General features: G+C 38.0%; 1 protein-coding gene across 2 annotated transcripts in view; it reads right to left on the minus strand.

The window, feature by feature from the left end:
* Nucleotides 1-18,856, minus strand: part of LOC308056329 (guanine nucleotide-binding protein G(q) subunit alpha) — a 133,324-nt gene that overhangs the window by 24,766 nt on the left and 89,702 nt on the right. For both annotated transcript variants that reach the window (XM_080371522.1, XM_080371521.1), the window contains 3 exons: nt 14,029-14,183; nt 1,375-1,503; nt 284-413 (listed from right to left, as the gene is read on the minus strand). In XM_080371522.1, the coding sequence (XP_080227648.1) occupies nt 284-413; nt 1,375-1,503; nt 14,029-14,183 (414 nt within the window). The remainder of the gene's footprint in view (nt 1-283; nt 414-1,374; nt 1,504-14,028; nt 14,184-18,856) is intronic.

Here is an 18,856-nt window from a genome sequence, read left to right on the forward strand (position 1 = left end):
ACTGACTGCACAAACAGCTACACTAAGAGCACTTCTGTATATTCAACTGTATTCTCTTTCAACAGAAAATAAATAGGTTTCTTTGAATCATCCACGGAGCAGATCAGCTCTGACATATTTGAAGACTGATCCCCACCTCACCTCTTGATCCCTCTGGTGCTTCTCACTCCACTGGCTGCAGTTGTGTATGACTGCTGATAGACGCATTTGAAAAACACCTGGGACTGGACAAGTCAAGCTACTTTTTCTTTAAAACTAGTGCTTTTTGCTGATGCTTTCTTACCTCATTGTCTGACTCCACAAGCACTTGATCATATTCACTAAGAGCTACTAGGAACATGATAGATGTGACGTTTTCAAAGCAATGTATCCATTTTCTTCTTTCTGATCGTTGGCCTCCTACATCCACCATTCTGCAAAATCAACATCCACATCAACTTCATGAATAATTTAACACATAAACACAGACACACACAAAATGACAAAATTCAAAAATTCAGTTGAAAACACAGTTTGGTTTGTTTTTCTTAATAATTTCTCTCATTGATATTTAATGGAACCTGTTGTAACTAGACAGTTAATTGTATTTGCTTTTAAGTCTGTGTTTCCTGTATTTAAATTATTGTGGGTTTCAAAACCCTCAGATTTCTGAGATATAAACATCTCATGAGCCATGGTTCGGCAATGTATGTATGCCCTGTGTATTCAGCAGAAACAGATGTGAACAGAATAGACATGGTGGTCTGCCTTTTTCCCCCTGAATTACCAAAGTGAAAATTACCAACTTGTTTAAGCTGCCCCATTTTAAGAGGAAAAATAGAGTACAATATATATCTATTAGAATTTTTAATAGCCAAAATTAAAATTCAGATTTGCTTTTTAATAGCCAAAATTAAAATTCAGATTTGCTCGCGGCGTATTCTCACTTCATCACACATCTAAGCTTAACTAAACACAGCTGTTCAACTTGCAACTGCAGTTCTATAGTTTTTTAAGCAACTGCACTCACATAGGGTGATTTCTCTCTGAAGTATCCTCTCTCTGAAAATCAGTACACAAGTGATAACTTTGTATTCCATAATTTAGATGAATTAGGAGGACATGGTTGTATTTTCAGATTATTACTCCACCGTGAAACTTTGATACATATTATTGAAAAGATAAATTGCAGGTTTACTATCAGTATTATCTACCTTCAGAAAAAGACAAACCTAATTGTCTTCATCCTTTTCCCATCTTTAATATTAGCTTATTTTTTAAAACATAGAACAATTGCTTTTTATGCAGTTTTAACCAATGCCCTATATACCTATATATTACTAATGTAAAAGGAAACAAAGCAAAGCAAGTGGGTCTTAAAACCTTCTTTTCTACCTGAAAATGACGCTTTGTAGGTCGAATGGATATTCAATGATCCCTGTTGTTGGGACTCGAACTCTGAGCACATCTTGCTGAGTTGGCAGATAGGTGGCATCTGCTATGCGGTCCAAATCATTAAGATAGCTATAGACAGGGAGAAACAACAGGAATGCAAGACAGTGACACCATCATTCCACTGAGGGAAAGAGAAAGGAAGACTTGGGAATGGAAATGGACTGTGGGGTAGGAAAAAGTACAACAGAAGAAAGAGCATTATCGGCATAAGAGGGGACAAAGTATAAAAATGTGCTCCTTCCTCTCTTCCTGTACACTTTCACAGCTTCAAATAAATTCTACAAAAGGGTACCATCGTTATTCTGGGTTGTTTTTTTTTTCATACAAGTTTGCTTGGCTTTCACATGTAAATTCACCGAAGAGTCAAAGTTTTCAATGACATAATTCTAGGCAATTCAGAGAAAAATAGTATTATAAAATGTGTGAGAAATATAAAATTGCACAGTTTATTTGAATATGTAACATATTTCTTTATATTCATTTTGCACTGTCTACATAAATGCATGGATAGACAAACAAGAAACTCCTAAGCAATAGTCAGCTCCTATGGAATAGATCATTATCAATTACGAAGTAATAGCAGGATAAATGGTACTGTTTGGAGATTAAATATTTTTTTTTAAAAAAGGAAACCCCCACCCACTGACAAATTAAAAAAAATTCCGGATCTTGTGATCAGAAGGCAGCACTGATTATTTAGTGGGATGCCTGGCATCTGAAAGTCCTGCATTCACACTGAAACATCTGATTAATTTAATAAGCCTGCAGTACATGAAATACATGCCAGTCTGTTAACAAATAACCCAAAGTTCTTATAAAATGGCTTGTAAAGGGTCATTAACTACAACACAAAAGCATTCTGCAATTGCTTAATGGTGGGTTTCAACCATAAAGCACCAGTGTGCTGAAGGTTTTAATTAATTCTCATAAAAAAGATGCTTCAAAAGAGAAGCATGTACCCATATGTATGAGATAACCTGTCTGGGTTCAGAAGCTGGACATCTCATGAAATCAGTGCATCAGGCAGCTTGCATTCTCCCTGTGGTAGATGTCTGGGAGAAAGCCTACTGCAGAAAATGGAGTTCTGGGGTGTCTGGTTACCTCCCAGCACAGACTGACCTAGTGTTAGTCACTGAGAAGATAAATTAACCAATGGATGCCCTCATTCATTCTAGGGGAGGAGAGTGAAGGCCTTGTAATTTAGTAAATGATCACTAAGCTCTGAACATGTTCTTTTCCTTGTAGTTATTAGTGAAGGTGCTCTTTTTAAATAAACCCACACAACAAATCAGATGCTTTGAATGACTTCTGAACAAACTAGTGAAAAAAGTTATCCTGAACAATGACAGAAACAAAGCAGTTTGATTTCTACCTTACAGTAAAAATACAGAGGTATTTATTAGATCTAGGAGGGAGCCAAAAACATTATCAAATCTCCCTCACTATGATTTTATTCATGAAAGATTAATCCAACAGTAAACATTGTATGTGAGAAAGTTACACACAATCAGAAAGTTGTATTGAACCATATACCTCAGCTAATTCAGGAGCTACTACTCTGCAAATACTTTCTGAGAACACTGATTAGTTTCTGCCAATAAGAAAAATGCTTGTGGGTTTCAGCACTTCATCTTTCCTCATGTGCTTCATACAAAAAGCAGAATGGAGAAGCACATCATCAATATGTTGGTGAAAAAAAAAAGTGTAAGTGAATGAAATTCATAACCACCACAACAAGAAACTGACAGAGACCTTGAACTTGATTCTTTTTCCCTCCCACTCCCCAGAAAACTGGTTTTGGTTTTGTTTTGTGACTGTATTCTGGAAGGGTACAAAGAAGCATTGCAGGTCATTACATGCTACAGTGGTATTCACAAGAGCAGCAGAACTTTAACTGAATGAATTGCTAGATGGCCCATTACACAATCATCTTGTTGCGTTTCTTTAGCAAGCTTCAGCCTGCGGTCATCAACGTGAGCCTGTTACCACACCTCTGCACCACAGGTAAGTGGACACTTAATAAGACATGCTGTAATGCACATCTGGCTGATTTTCGGAAGGCCATAGTGCAAAGGAACATTATTAAATAGTTAAATCTCACTTGTGTTACTGGAAACCATTAAAAGGGCAAAGGAGTGGTTTTTTTGTCCTACCACAAACCACTGATGTCATTAAGTTCCAGAAGCATTAATTTATCCTTAAAAATCCCTCATCCTTGTTCATTTCTGCTCAAGTTCTCCTCAATTACTGAAGAGCAACCTTCTCACTCTTTTCACCCATAGCACCTTACAGAACATACACAGTCCACAGAAGAGTCCTTATGCATCCTTACGGATTCCTGTTTCTTTCCCTGGATTTCCCTCACTTCACAGAGCAAAGGATGTTGGGCTCCAAGAAGTGTCCTGAATTATACATTCAAACCCAGAATAAAGGAAGTGGTGTCAAAACCAGTAAAAGTATCTCACAGAAAACAGATGGCACACACAAAAATCTTTTAAAAGACAATCTTTGTGATACTGACAAATCATAACCAGAACCTACAGTCCAACAAAAGTAATTTAGAATACATCCTGCATTTTTTCGTTTTGAATAATGACATTCAGCCCCTACCACTTTTCGTTCTTACTTAAAACTTAATAAACAAACATATTATTGTGTCCATTTATTTAAATGAAAATGTCCCATTTGTTGCACAACCTCACTTTTAGATCTTTTATTATTGCTATTTTCATGCTGTGAGAATACAGCAAAGTCAATTAAATTATTAAGCAGAAAATTTTAATGAACTTTGTGCACTGTTGCTCTGAAGCAAAGGAGCAGGATATTTTCTGCTACCGACGCTAACAGTTTTGCAGATCAGTTACACCTACCTCCTGTTACCATGTAAGGATACGTAACGTCATATTCTGCCATCAGCTTCAAGGGGCTTGAACAATTTCTGAAAATCACACTGAAAGCTTTGCCTGCAGCAGCAACACAAAGCTCTCTTCAAGATACTCTAAAATCACTAAAAACTCCTTCAGTCTCTCTTAAAATTCATACAACCTCTAAATCAAAGTAACACAATTAATTAAAATAATGTTCTCTTTGGGTAAGAACATACATCATTGGAATTGACACCAGGGTATTTCTTTTCCATTGCACGCACTGTTTTATAGCACATCTGAAGATTTTTGATACATTGTGGAAATGTCTTGTCTCTCTTCAGTCAGATGCAACCCTCCTAAAATGCCAGTGGAAGTGAATCCACACACTTATGCTCAATACATCATCATGACTTTTGTGTTACTTGCATAATGCCATACTTCTACATCCATGGTACTACATAGACAAAAACCAAGTCACTTTCTCTTCTTGAAGCACAAGAACAGATTTTTGCACTGTATTAGGAGGGGTGGGTGAATAAGTGATTTGCTGGGCTGACTTACTATTTCAAAATGCTGGGAGGGAATATGTAAATGAATGCAGGTGACTATTTACATTAAAAGAAAAGACAAATGGAATATGGGTATTTAAAGGCATACTACCAGCACACACAATTTTCACACATTAGTATTGTAGCTGTTCCTGAAACATTGACAATTTAAGATTTTATTTACTTGGTTTATCAGAGTTTAACTAATTGCCATAATAAAGACTTATATTTTCAAATCTTCCTCATACCAAAATGGTTGGAAATTTAACTTTTGTTTTTCCCACGTGAAAGCTGGGGTTTAAAGAAATTCTCTGATCACCAGGGGGAATGCAGCACTGCATGCACAAGCTTTAAGCACCCTACAGCTTATTAAACTAGTAATTTATTTATTTTTAAATTAATTTAGCAAGCAGCAACTTTGAATAAAACCATCAAACTAGCTAATGCTCATTCTTTCCACTTTCAGCTGTGCAGGCTCAAGCCCCACTCCAGCTGCATCTCTGCCCATCCCCAGCTGCCAGCTCTTTCACTTGTGCAATGGCCTGATAACACATTTCTGTCAAAATGATTTGAAATAGTGAAGAAACACTACTGAAATTGCTCAAATTAAGCTAGTTTATTTGATGGATACAGCCTAGGGTGTGGGAAGTACATAAACTCCAGCAGGAAAGCAGGGTGGAGTTACTTCCTCCAATGGCTTATCTGCAACCAGAAGACAACTTACAAAGCCAGGACTATGTTAAGTATCCGGAGCCTGAATTCGTATGGGTGAGGAGTGCAAGAAAATCAGTATTTTTACTGACTTTTTTGCATATCTGCTTATTAAAAAAACCTATTTACTATGGCTTAAAGCACTTATCTCATGCATCCTTAAACAAAATACTGGTAAATACATTGCTCACCTGGGCAAAGAAATCCTGTGCACAAGAAATTTAAGCACATAGGAGATATGCACAGGGTATTTTAGGGTAAGTACCCAGCTCAAAATGTATGCACAAATACTACAATCAGCCTTTGCAATGCAATTAACTCTCTGGCATATACTAGAAATGGCTATGCGTGCACTCTTGCAAAGAAACCACAAGACTTGTCATAAACACGAACTTCCACAAAAATATTGTTGCCAACAACTGCCCAAGACAGATGACTTCCTCAGATTATTAGCTTCAAAATTTAAAATCGTAATGGTACAGATATTGGAAATACACTGGCAACTGCCCTGAGTGCTGGTCCAAAAGTGGGTCACCACCAGCATGACCACAGGGAATTCAGCTGTATGGGTAGCAGCTAGCCATTTAGATCTCAACACTCTATGGCACTCTGAATTTATTTCTACACCTGCTAAGAAATGTCTTTCTCTGATGAGACAGACACACTTCAGTTGTACAGCGTCTCACCCAAACAGCACCTACTCACAGGCATTATACAAAGGAACAAAAGAGGGAAAACTGGATAAAATTACTTCTTAAAAAAGCACCAAACCGCACAGGTCTGTGTACATCTACAATACAGATGAAGTTTAAAAAATTAATTACGCCGGTAATTAGCTTTATAAAGATGATTTTTAGTGGCTGCTGAGGTTTCCCAGGAGGTTGCTATAGCAACAGGCAAAAGGTGCATTACTGGGCGACGAGTGTGTGATGAGCTGCTGGCAGCGGCCCTCCCCCACTGCCAGGAGAACCTGCCACCGCCGCACAGCCTGCTGACCAGAAGCAGAGGGAGACTTCTGTTTCCCAGGCAGGGCCGAGAGAGGTACTTATTTTTAATGCTTTTAATCACCTGTGACAAGGTCCAAGCCTGCAGTCAGCTTCAGGGAAGCAGCCAGGCTATGGAGGTGCTAATGATGCCCTTGGGAAGACAGCACTTTCAAAGGTACTTTCAAAATAAACAGCAGGATAGGGATCGTGGGAGTAGAGTGACCGGCTCTGCGCTTTACTGCATGCCTTTCTCATACTGAAATCACGCAAAGACGTGGGACTCCCAATCTTAATAAATAGACCAGAATGGTTTCAACCAATAACTTTCTTCAAGCAGTTAAACATAACCCCTGTCACTGTGAACTGGCAGCTCGACATTCAGCCTTAATTCAAGTCCCACAGCTGTATCACCTAACGAAGACAGACCATCAAAACTTAATTCAATTTACTTTCAGTGAATGAGGTCTTAAAGCACCTTCAACATGAAGAAACACGGGGCAGGCACTTCAAACAAACACCCTCCTCTAGCCATGACCTACTACTTTCCAGCATCTTTGAGGTCATACTTTAGTTGCAAATAATAAGTTGATAAAGTAGCATTTTCTCAGGAATAATTCCATAAGATCATTTCTGTAACTTTAAACTAAGTTTAGTGTATAGCCTAATTAATGAAGAGAAGGCATTAAGGCACAGACAGACAAGGGTGGAAAAGCTACAGCTTTCATCCATCTATAACAAACTCATTTCCCTTTCCAAGGGTAAAAATGACATTGCCCTATCCACCAGTACTGCGTAGTAACTCTTCCCAAACTCAGCAGCAAAACCGATGTAGCAAGATATCCAACCAATATTCACCACCACACCAACAAACCCTGTGCTTAGCAGCAGTCTGCCTGCAAGACCTTTTGAGCACAGAAGCCCCCGGGGAGCAAACTGCCTCTGAAACACACTGCTTTGTGTGATCAGAAGGGATCTGCCTGGCAGCACACCAGACATACTCCAAGAGAAATCTCTAAAACAAACCCAAACATGCAGAGATAAGAGGTAATTACACAGTCAGCAAACAATGTTGAATATTTCTTAAATATATATGGGGAGAATGAGAGTACAGGGGAAGAGGGAAGGGATAACCTGAAGAAAATCTAGAAAGCTTGTTAAGATAAAGTTTGCTGGGTGATTTCAGTGTAACCACAGCTGCAAAAGCCAGGCTCACCAGTACCATTTCATATGCAAATGTTTCCACTGTGTTCAACCACAGCAGCCAGATACCTCATGGTTGACTTTTTCCAGTTATGACAGTAACCACAAACTTTTACATCTTTTCAACCTTAAAGTGCTCAGGTTTAATGCACACACATACAAAAAGAAGCATTTCCCTCAAAGTTCGGGTAGTTCATAGGTATGAACCTGTACAACACCTATAGTGTCAGTGCAGGTGAAAATAAAACCCTAACCGAAGTGTATGACTAAGGCTAATTAGGCAAACTATGTAAATAACATATTTAATATATTTCTGTCCTTTGGAGCCTGGCTATTCTGGAATTGAGTGGCACTACCTTCATACTGCTGTTAGGGTTTGGTGTCATTTTGGCGGGGGTAGGAGGTTTTTTTGTTTGTTTGTTTTGAGAAACTGAACTGGGTGATAGGGCTACTAGCACTAATTTTGACCATGTGCTGAAAAACAATCTTTGAAAGGAAAAAGCCTTTTTCTGCATTTGTGAAAACACATACAACTTGCTTGTCTTTCAGCTCCACATATGCAAAATGTTAAAGTTCCTGTAGCAGGATCTTTCCTACCTCACAGAGCTGCCAGAATAAACTGACACAAGCATCCTCTTTGCTAACATGCAGCAGCACAGTAAATGGAATCAATTTTCAGTGTACAAACACAAGCCACGAACAAAGCTAAGTGTAAACGAGTACTGGCTGCCTTTTCAGAATTTCTGTAGAGGTCTGCATTTCTGAACCACTACACCACCAGCTGAAAGTTGAGGCACGCTTACCGGTTTCCGGAACTACCTAATCTTAACCTAAAGTAAACACTGTAAACCTCAGGTCTTTGCAGCGAGGTAGGAAAAAGTCTGTACTGTTTTTATCCTTATCCCACCCAAATACTACCTATAGCTGTCTCCTTCAATTTCCTACATGGCTAAAAGCCAATCTTAGCAATGGCTAAAAAAAGCAAGTCATCAAGTAAAAAATGCTTGTGCAAACTTTTCTTAATAGCAAATGTTTTAAAAATTACAGATATTAAAAACGTGTTCAGTACTGCATGAGAAAAAGGATCTTGAAAGAAATACATACTGTATACTGCTTTGCATAACCCCACTTCCCTTTCTGAACTTCCCTAGCCCTGTTGCATAATCTCCAGTTTTTCTATAGGATGCAGTGCTTTGGTATGCAGTAGATTTCATGTCCCATCCCTCTTCAGACCTTCCTTTTATATTCGGGGACTATACCTAAGACCTAAAATAGGGTCTGCACTGTTCTGCTGCTAGTACTTGATCTTAATCTTCAGACTTTTAATTTTATTTGCTGTTTTTATCTTACCACAAACCTTACACAAATAAGGCTGTGTAAAATGTGAATACATAAAAGCAGAATCCACCATTCTGCAACACAAAGAGTCTCCAAATATAACTTTAGAACCTTCAAGAACATATTTACAAATGTAGGGAAGAAGGATCAATAAGTAGGACTAAAATGTTTATTAAATTATGATGCACTTATGTATCTTATGAATATATGGTTTTCTCACCCTCAGCAAATGACTGTTACAGTGATATCACATAGACAGTTTTTCATAATTTGCTATACCCAATGTCAACTGCATAGCAGGTCTCAATTTAGGACAGTATTAGTCCTTCTGAAAGGCTCACACAGACCCATGATACTGTAAGAGTTCCCTACAACTTTATGAAATAAAAGAATGAATGTTGATTGCTAGAGGCAATACCAGCAAATGGAGTAAACTGCTGTAGTAAAAACTTAGGATTCTTATACTGATCTTTCCACTGGTGTGCCTCAAAGCACATCCTACTTAGCACACAGTAATTCCACTGAAATGCACCTGTTTCAGAAGTGGAACATGGAAGCAAAATGTTATTTTTAACAGACAGGTATGAAGAAATTAATTGTTCAGCTGAAGTTATGAAAAACTTCAAATTCAGATGGAATACTATAATGAAAAAATTACTAGATTACTAAAGCACTACAATTCATGCAACGGTTTCACAAAAGATGAACTATGAAGAAGAAGACATCATTAGGACTAATCTCTTTGTTCCTTGTTATCAATCAGTGATATTCTGAAGATGTCCTCAAAGTCACACCATAGTGCTCTTATTACATGTAAAAAAATGGAATTTGCATTTCTGCACTAGCTATCCAACTAACTCGGCTCACATGATCACACGTATATGCATAGCTGTGTAACTGTATTGTTAAAGGTGACAGCAAATGCAGAAACAGAAGCCCAAAGGCTCACGTGTGTGTAAGGTAACACCATGGCATGTATAATTAATAAAGCAGTGCATTAAATAGTAACAATGCAAGGTATTAAATACCAACTGGGGCAGCTAACACAGCGGGGTAGGAACTTGTTGAAAAACTATATTTAATTATCTAAAGTGTTAGAAAACACAGCCATGGAAGGGAAACTAAACAGATATCCTCAGTGCCTGTGTGGCAACTACAAAGTCCCTGGTTGGAGGTATACAATGACATAAGACTTTCATTCCTTGGGGCCAGAGAAAGATCGAAGTTTTCCAGCAAGACTCTGAGACACTTCCCAGTTCTAAACACCTCCTACTTTTTCTTCATGAAGGGAAAGCCCTTAGTTCATATTGGGGAAAAATGGTGATGAAATCTCCAGAAATTCTAGTTGCAACCCTAATTCTGTATGTTATCACATAAATGTGAAATGTCACTTATGACCACTGTCTTTCTTACTGACAACAGTAAAACCCTTGCCTCTCCTTTCTTCTGGCTTTGACTGGCAACCTGTTTACATTTGGGTTACAGTCTTGACATCCTGTAAAGTACATGTTCAATGATCTTGTCCTCATACAGCTATCACTTAAGGCAATACACAGTGTGGTGTGTGTTTACATCTGTCTCACACTGTGAACGGTATCTTAAAGGGAAGTGGTTTAGTGGTAAGCAGCTAAGTCACCCTGTAATGTATATGGGAAGTGAATAATCTCTGTTTACCTGAAGTGTTCCTGACTTTACTTCAGAGAAGTCTAGAAATCACTTTTAAAATCAAAATGAACACACAACCTTTGGAGCACCCAATGGTAAGGGAAGAGAATGGAATGTGTCTGCTGAGCATCCAGAGGTTCAAACCAATTCCCATGATGCAGGAAATCTTCCTTCTTAGACCCAACCCTCACCCCTTGTGGTAAACACGCATCTGACATATGCTTCCAGGGTACTAGCAGTGGGTATAACAACATCAAAATTGTAGCAGACAATGACGAAACAGATCAAAAGATGACAGAATGTGTAAGTGTAGAAACATACAGGATATATTATAACATATGGGCACAAACTGAAACAGAAGAAGTTCCATCTGAATATGAAGAAGAACCTCTTTACCTTGGAGGTGACAGAGCCCTGGGACAGGCTGCCCAGAGAGGCTGTGCAGTCTCCTTCTCTGGAGACATTCAAAACCCGCCTGGACGTGACTCTGTGCAACCTGCTGTGGGTGAACCTGCTTTAGCAGGGGGTTGACCTAGCTGCTTTCCAGAAGCCCCTTCCAACCCTGACCATTCTGTGATGCTGTGATATTAAAAAACAGAAACATAATTTAGAAACAACAAAAGAAACGAAAGTACAGAGGAAGGTATTTAGGAAGGCAATGTATAGTAACACTGATGGGCAGAAAGAGGCAATACAGGGAACAGACTGGAAGCATGGGAAAACACTAAGAAGATAAGAGGCTTACACAAGGGTTGAATAAAGAACGTGTAACATTACCGACACACAAGCTTAAAAATATTGACACATATGCTTCCAAGAAATCTGGCTGACAACAAACCATTTTGGTTTATATATCAAGTCCGAAGAAATTACTAAGACTCACCAAATAAATGGGCACTGGGTGCTTATTTCTGCCTTACTGCCTTGTGAATCCCAGTAGTAACTTGTAAACATTTTGTTTTCTTGCTTTATGGTGTGGATTCAAAGGAAATTCTCTTTGGGTATTTTAGTACTAAACATACATACTGTATTTTTGGAACAGTTTTTCTCTTATTTCTGCTAATTGCTTTTACTGGACTTACATACCTGAAAAAACTACTTGCAAGCATAAATATACAAGAAGAGGCTCTTCTAAAGACGCACATACAGTGATTCAAAATACTAATTCAAAACAGATTTGGCAGAAATACATAGTATGAATTATAATTGATTATTGTTAAAGTCATCTAACCTGCAAAAAAAACATGTTAAATTGCTAAACAAGTTGAGCTTGACAAATAACCAACCAACCAGCACAATTACCTTCTGCAAGGCAATATACTAGCAATTTGCTTCTATAACTATTTAATTAACTACTCCCTGCTATTTTTAATACTACTCAAAAGTTCTACTATGGTGACACTTTCATTAGAACCAGATTAAAACTACTGCCAGTGCAGTCTGATCTGAAGTAGCATCAGATGTTTATTTCCTACATTGGAGAGTAATTCTATTTTTATCCTCTAAGGAAAGCACATGAAATACATAGATTTATTTCAACCTTATAAACAGTATTGTATCTATTGTGGAAACAAATAGGACCTACAAATACAAGAAATTAGAAGTATGAGACAAGCTCTGCTTCACCTTCTACTGATGCTTTCTCCTCATTCCAATATGGAAACAAGATGGAAGTCAGTAACAAGTTACTGTCAGTAACTTGTCTCTGAAATTTTATTTTTACCATTTATGCACCCTAAAACTTTTCATTTTATGTAATACTCTCTTTTCTTACCACTAAAACCAAAACCACGGTATGGTATCTTTGGGGACAGTAAGAATCCAAACAATGAAAGACAGATGCCACTGTGCTTTGCACCACCTCTGCACCAAAATATGCATACACAAATGATAGGTTGGGAAGGTAACCAGCTCCAGAGGACAGCAAAACTGCATAGGACAACAGGAACCCTATGCATGGTGTAAATACAGCCAAAGGTCGTGTTGTGATACCATTAGAACAAATCTGAGGAGATCCATGTCATGCATCTGTAGCTCTTCAGCAAGATACTAGGAAGTTTGTCTTGACTAAATCACATATGAAGTGTTGTGCTAGGTAAGAATCCTCAGACTACCGTGCAGCTAAACATCAGCCCAGATCTCTCATGTCTATAGCCCTGTTCCAGTGAGCTTAATGGGAGCTTCATGGTGCCTTTCTGTTCTATGCTTTCCTCAGTAAGAGGCTTCCATTCATGTACACCTGACAAATGGAGACTGGAATCATATCATCAAAGTAACTTTCTTGGCTAACACTAAAATTCATGTGGAGATGATGAAGGTTTCTGCCACAGCTTTAGGAACTAACTATGCTGTGTTTTTTAATGCTGGCCAACATTAGAAGTTCATCATCCCCCACCGTCATCCATTTCTTTGACAACAGATGAGAAATTTTACCTAAGCTGTATGCTACATTACTCAAAAGGAACTGAATTTCATGGAGTCAATCTTCAGGCAGACCTCCAACTCCAATATTAGATTTCACAGTGCTATTTTATCAGATTGCTGCCCCAAGAAACGAAAGGCATAACATTTCAGACATAGTTTAGTCACACACACATTTATTACTGTTGAGCTATTACAAACAGGGTTTAACTCACAGTGCTTTTCCTGTTACCTTCCTGGCAGCCACGTTCTTTAAAGTTTAGGCTTTGTTTCCATAAAAAAAAGGCAGTTCAATACAACACAAGAATCCTACCTTGGTACTATTTACTTCACCACCAGGACTGCAAAAGCAATCTGTAAGGGAAAAGGGGAAAACCTGGGAAAACAGGAGTTCTGGGGCATTACAATTTTTATGAAATGTATGGAGGTCTACCTTGATTGCACCTCCCAGTACCTACTACTTGTCTAACTAGTACTACCCAGTACATACTACATGAAAGTATTTTTGTCCAGCTTGCATTTGTGAGTTTATGTTAGAGGAGAGTAAGGAATTACAGGTATAGCAAAAGAAAACAAAAAGATCAGTGATTAACAATCCCTAGTTAGAATCTTAAATTTAAGACTTCAAATGATTATAGACTGTCATTCTGTGAAACAAATACAGATTTAATCCTAAACTAGATGTAGTCCACTCCTTCAAGTATCCTTTGAATTCAATTTAGTAAGTGTATATTTGAGTATATTTGTGCTGCATATGCATACAAACATGTACACAGACATACAGTATAAGAAGATAGAAAGTAAAAATTACTTTCAAAGAAAAAGATATATGGTTATTGGTAGCCACAATGTACTTACTATTTAGTTGAATCTGATAACTGATACTCCCGTCGTCTATCATAACACTCCTGAATTCCAGGGTCATTCCATAAGCTTCTTATTGCATCTACATACGGGTTCTCAAAAGTTGACACCTTCTCTACATCGACTTCCCGAACTAATTGTGCATGTGCCTAATTCAAAACAAACAAAATAGTAACATTTACTTCATTTTCTGTGTTTGTAGACAGCTTATATACAATGAACATGATTAACAGGAGTAATTTTTCACATTGGCCATACCACTGATGTATATACATAATTTGAAAAATCAAGTACCACTAAGAGGGTTGTGAAGATGGAAAAAGAAGACAACTATTATAAGCGAGTTCCTTATAACAGAAAAAAAATACCACTTTTTTATGGAAAGTATATATTTTTCAGCATGGATCAGCGTATTATTTACCTTTCATGCTAAAAGACAGTGTTAAGCATAATACCCACCAACTGCATCACTCATTAGCAACTGAACCTGGGAAACCTGGACAACATCAAAATATAAAAGATAGTAAACCACCAAAATATTCAAAGATGGATATTTTACAAAAATCTGTATTCACATGAATGAACTTAGTAATGATGTAGGAAGAAAACAGTGATGTTGATTTACCAGGAAAGACCTTAAAGTAAATGGTGAATGAATGAGAATAAATAGGAGTACTGAGTAAATTATGAATAAGTAATGATACGGTCTGTTCAAAGACAAATACTGCTAAATATGATTATGACAGAAAGTGAATTAAACGTACACAGGGGCCCTTACTTCAGACTAAGTTTACTCCAATCCACTACTATGTAGAATAAACGGATGAGGCATTCACATTAAAATTTGTGTCTAATTAAGCTCAGTTTAAAGAAAGCTTTCATTTTTATTTTTTCAGGTACAATCTTAAGAGTATATAAAACATGATTTTAAAATGATGACTAGGTAACCAACTTGACAGATCCAGACTCTGATGTAGCTGAGAGAATGGAAAGGAGGGAAGGGATCTGCCTTTCAGAGAGATTGATAAAAAAGTGCTTAATGTTACCACAAATGTAACAGTAGTTACTAGTAAAAAAAAGGGCAAGATTATTAGAAATCATCTCTAGTTTCAATTTGTACTATAAATTATGGAGATTCTCAAAAAGTAATGTTTAAAATTGGCAGCAGGATGATTTCTAATTTGTCCTGGAAGTATTATTGACACATTTCAGTACAAATACATGAATGTATGTATTTGTGTAGAGATATATACACATACAAACATACACAAACAGAGAAGGCAACAGATGAAAACTTGGTCCTGCAAAAAGATGGAGGGATTCAACTCTCATATCTAGTCTGCATTTGAGGTGAGGACACAAACCTCTTTCCATTTTAAATTAGGTGAAGGTATACTGAGTGTTCTTGTTGATTTTTAATAAATTTATGCTCTGTTTACACATATACAATCCCCACACCCCTTTTTAGACAGTCCAGGAGAATGATGCTACTCTTCATTACTTAACAAAACATCACACCTTCAACTGTTGTTTACTCAGGAGGAAATAAAACCCTCAAAGTTCAATGTGAAAAAAACTCTGTGTCTTGGAGATAATAAGAACATACATTCTGTTACCAGGACCCAAATCTCCAAAGTTCTAACAAAGGGTATTTTCTTCCAGATCATGCCCACACACCTCCAAAATGTCTGGACAAGTTACGATGAGTCCCTACACCTTCTCACTGCAAATAACAAGAAACAGTACTCTACTAAACACAGGACAAAGTCCTTTGTGCAACAGGATAAATTTTTTTTAACTATCTTATATGTGATCAAGCTCAGCTCTGTATTCTATTGCTCTTGCGTACTTCCAAAAGAATGATGTCTTGACTATTTTCCCACAGCTTGTGAAAAACTGATAAAAGAATATATTTTAATATTTTGCTTTTGTGCTTGAGCTCTGAAAATTATGGCCAGCTGTCATGGTTTAACCCCAGCCAGCAACCAAGCACCACGCTGCCACTTGCTCGCTCCCCCCAACCCAGAGGGATCAGAAGGAGAATCAGAAAGGAATGCAAAACTCAAGGGTTGAGATAAGGACAATTTCATAGGTAAACCAAAAGCCACGCACACAAGCAACACAAGGAATTCATTCACCACTTCCCATGGGCAGGCAGGTGCTCAGCCATCTCCAGGAAACCCAGGCTCCATCACACATAACGGTTACTCGGGAAGACAAACACCATCATGCCAAATGTCCCCACCTTCCTTCTTCTTCCCCCAGTTTATATACTCAGCATGACGTCCCATGGTATGGAATACCTCTTTGGCTACTTTGGGTCACCTGTCCTGGCTGTGTTCCCTCCCACTGTGCCGTGCCCCTCCAGCCCTCTGGCTGGCAGGGCCCGAGGAACTGAAAAGTCCTTGATTTAGTATAAACATCACCCAGCAACAACTAAAAATATCAATGCGTTATCAACATCATTCTCACATCAGAGCCGAAATACAGCACTGTACCAGCTACTAAGAAGAAAGTTAACTGTATTCCAGCTGAAACGAGGATACCAACTGATATAAAAATGATAACAGAGCTAGAAGACTAATTTACTATTCAAAAGCTTTCATTTGAAATCCATCATATCTGAGTATTTCTCTAACATTTCCCTAAATATTCCCTAACAGGTGCTCAAGTATTCTATATTGGTGGAAGAGAAAATCTTAAAAGGGGATTACTTCAGTTACCTATCTAGACTTATTATTACAAAGCTGTCCAAGATCTTGCATTGTTCTATTTATCAGTTCTGTATGTTCTGACATATAATTAATACCACTTTGTACTGTGTGAAAAAACTTACAAAATAAATTATGATAAATGCCAATAAGTTGCATCCATAGAAAAACTGATTCAACTTTTAACAGAAACAGCATTTCTTCAATTAACTGCTCCTGCTTCCCAGGGGTTTGCCTGGCCAAACTCATGACAGCTTGCACCCTATTCATCACACCTCACATCAGTGCTGCTTCTCTTAAAAAAGTAATGCCCCTTCACATAGATTTCAAATTTTTTATTAATCCTCAGCTATGCCTTCTTGTTCCCAGAGGTACTACACTTTCCTGTAGACAACAATCAGTCTGTCTTTGAGAATCTTTGTCAGGCAACATCTTTTGCCGGCTGCTAATTTCTGATTGTGGAGACAGAGATGAAAATATAGGATCTCATCATTTGGCTTAATTTTTCTCTCATTTGCCCTGGTATAAGTCAAAAGTAATTCTAGAGAAACCTTGTGAGATGGAGAAGCATAACTTTAATGCAGCAGAAGAATCAGTCATGAATGACATGTGGTATCACTGCTGCTAATTACTGGCTTGGTTTCCCTTCCACTAATATGAACAGCAGATTTGGAATGTAACTTTTGAAGTTAGCACTCAAACATGAATAAATCTAAGGACTCATAATTAATCCAGTTTTTGCAACTATAAATGGTATCAAGCACTTTTTATCTTTACTAAGCCTCTCACTTTACCCAAAAATCAACATTATTTGTGGGGACAAAAGAAAAAAGTCAACCATGTTACCCCTGAGGAAGTTGCACCTTCTTAAGAGTTCTCTCTTTTGGGACATCAGTAGTTGTTACTGTAGAATTACAGAATGGTTTGAGTTGGAAGGGACCTTAAGGATCACCTAGTTCCAAACCCCTGCCATAGGCAGGGACACCTTCCACTAGACCAGGTTGCTCAAAGCCCCATCCAACCTGACCCTAAGCACTTCCAGGGATGGGGCATCCACAGCTTCTCTGGGCAACCTGTTCCAGTGTCTCACCATCCCCACAGTAAAAATTTCTTCCCAACACCTAACCTAAATCTACCTTCTTTCAGCTTGTCCTATCATTATAGGCCCTACTAACAAGTCTGTCCCCATCTTTCTTTTCTTATAAGCCCCCTTAGGGTACTGCAGGGCTGCTCTAAGGTCTCCCCAGAGCCTTCTCTTCTCCAGGCTGAACAACACCAACTCTCTCAGACTTTTTTTCACAGGAGAGGTGCTCCATCCCTCTGATCATCTTCATGGCCCTCCTCTGGACTCAGTCGAACAGGTCCATGTCCTTTTTATGTTGGGGGCCTCAGAGCTGATCACAGTACTCCAAGTGTGGTCTGATGAGTAGAGGAGGAGAATAACCCCAAAATGACAGACAAAACTGAAGCATTTTTTAAGTACCATAAAATTCAAACTGGTCATTAATATGTAACTGCTAGTTCAGCTGTAATGTTCCACAAACAAAATCGAGATGGTGTAGATTATTTTTCAGTCCAATATACTTTTGACATCAGCAGTCAACATCTTCCATGGTCTTTTGGGAATATAAAACTACTTGTAACAATTTCAATATTATTTGCAAGAAATCTTGTAAACAGTCATTCAATTCTTTTTACTAAATCACATCTCTCCTATATTTAAAAGCTGCTTCACTGATTTCTACAAGTATTCAAAAATTATCCCAGAATAAGAAAACTGGAGGTTTTGGGAATAGTATTGGCTTCTGAAACCAGGAAATCTGACCTAAGGAGATACCAAAATAGCTGTAATTTCTCCTTTTTCATTCCCCTCAGAAAACTATCGACAGTGTTAAAAATTAATTCTGAGCTTGAACAGCATTATAGTTTTATGCTGGTCTTTCTGCCAATACTCTTTTGGCCACAATTTATTAATAATAAGTATATTTTTTAATCTCTAGCCTTCACCATGTCAGTTTTCTACTTACTATCTTCATAATTTTTTCAAAGCTCTGATGCTTCTTAGGGATTAACACGCCAGCCAGTGGATCTGGTCTCATATTCTCTCTGTA

The sequence above is a fragment of the Falco punctatus genome, assembly GCF_963210335.1.
Source record: "Falco punctatus genome assembly, chromosome: Z".
Taxonomy (NCBI): domain Eukaryota; kingdom Metazoa; phylum Chordata; class Aves; order Falconiformes; family Falconidae; genus Falco; species Falco punctatus.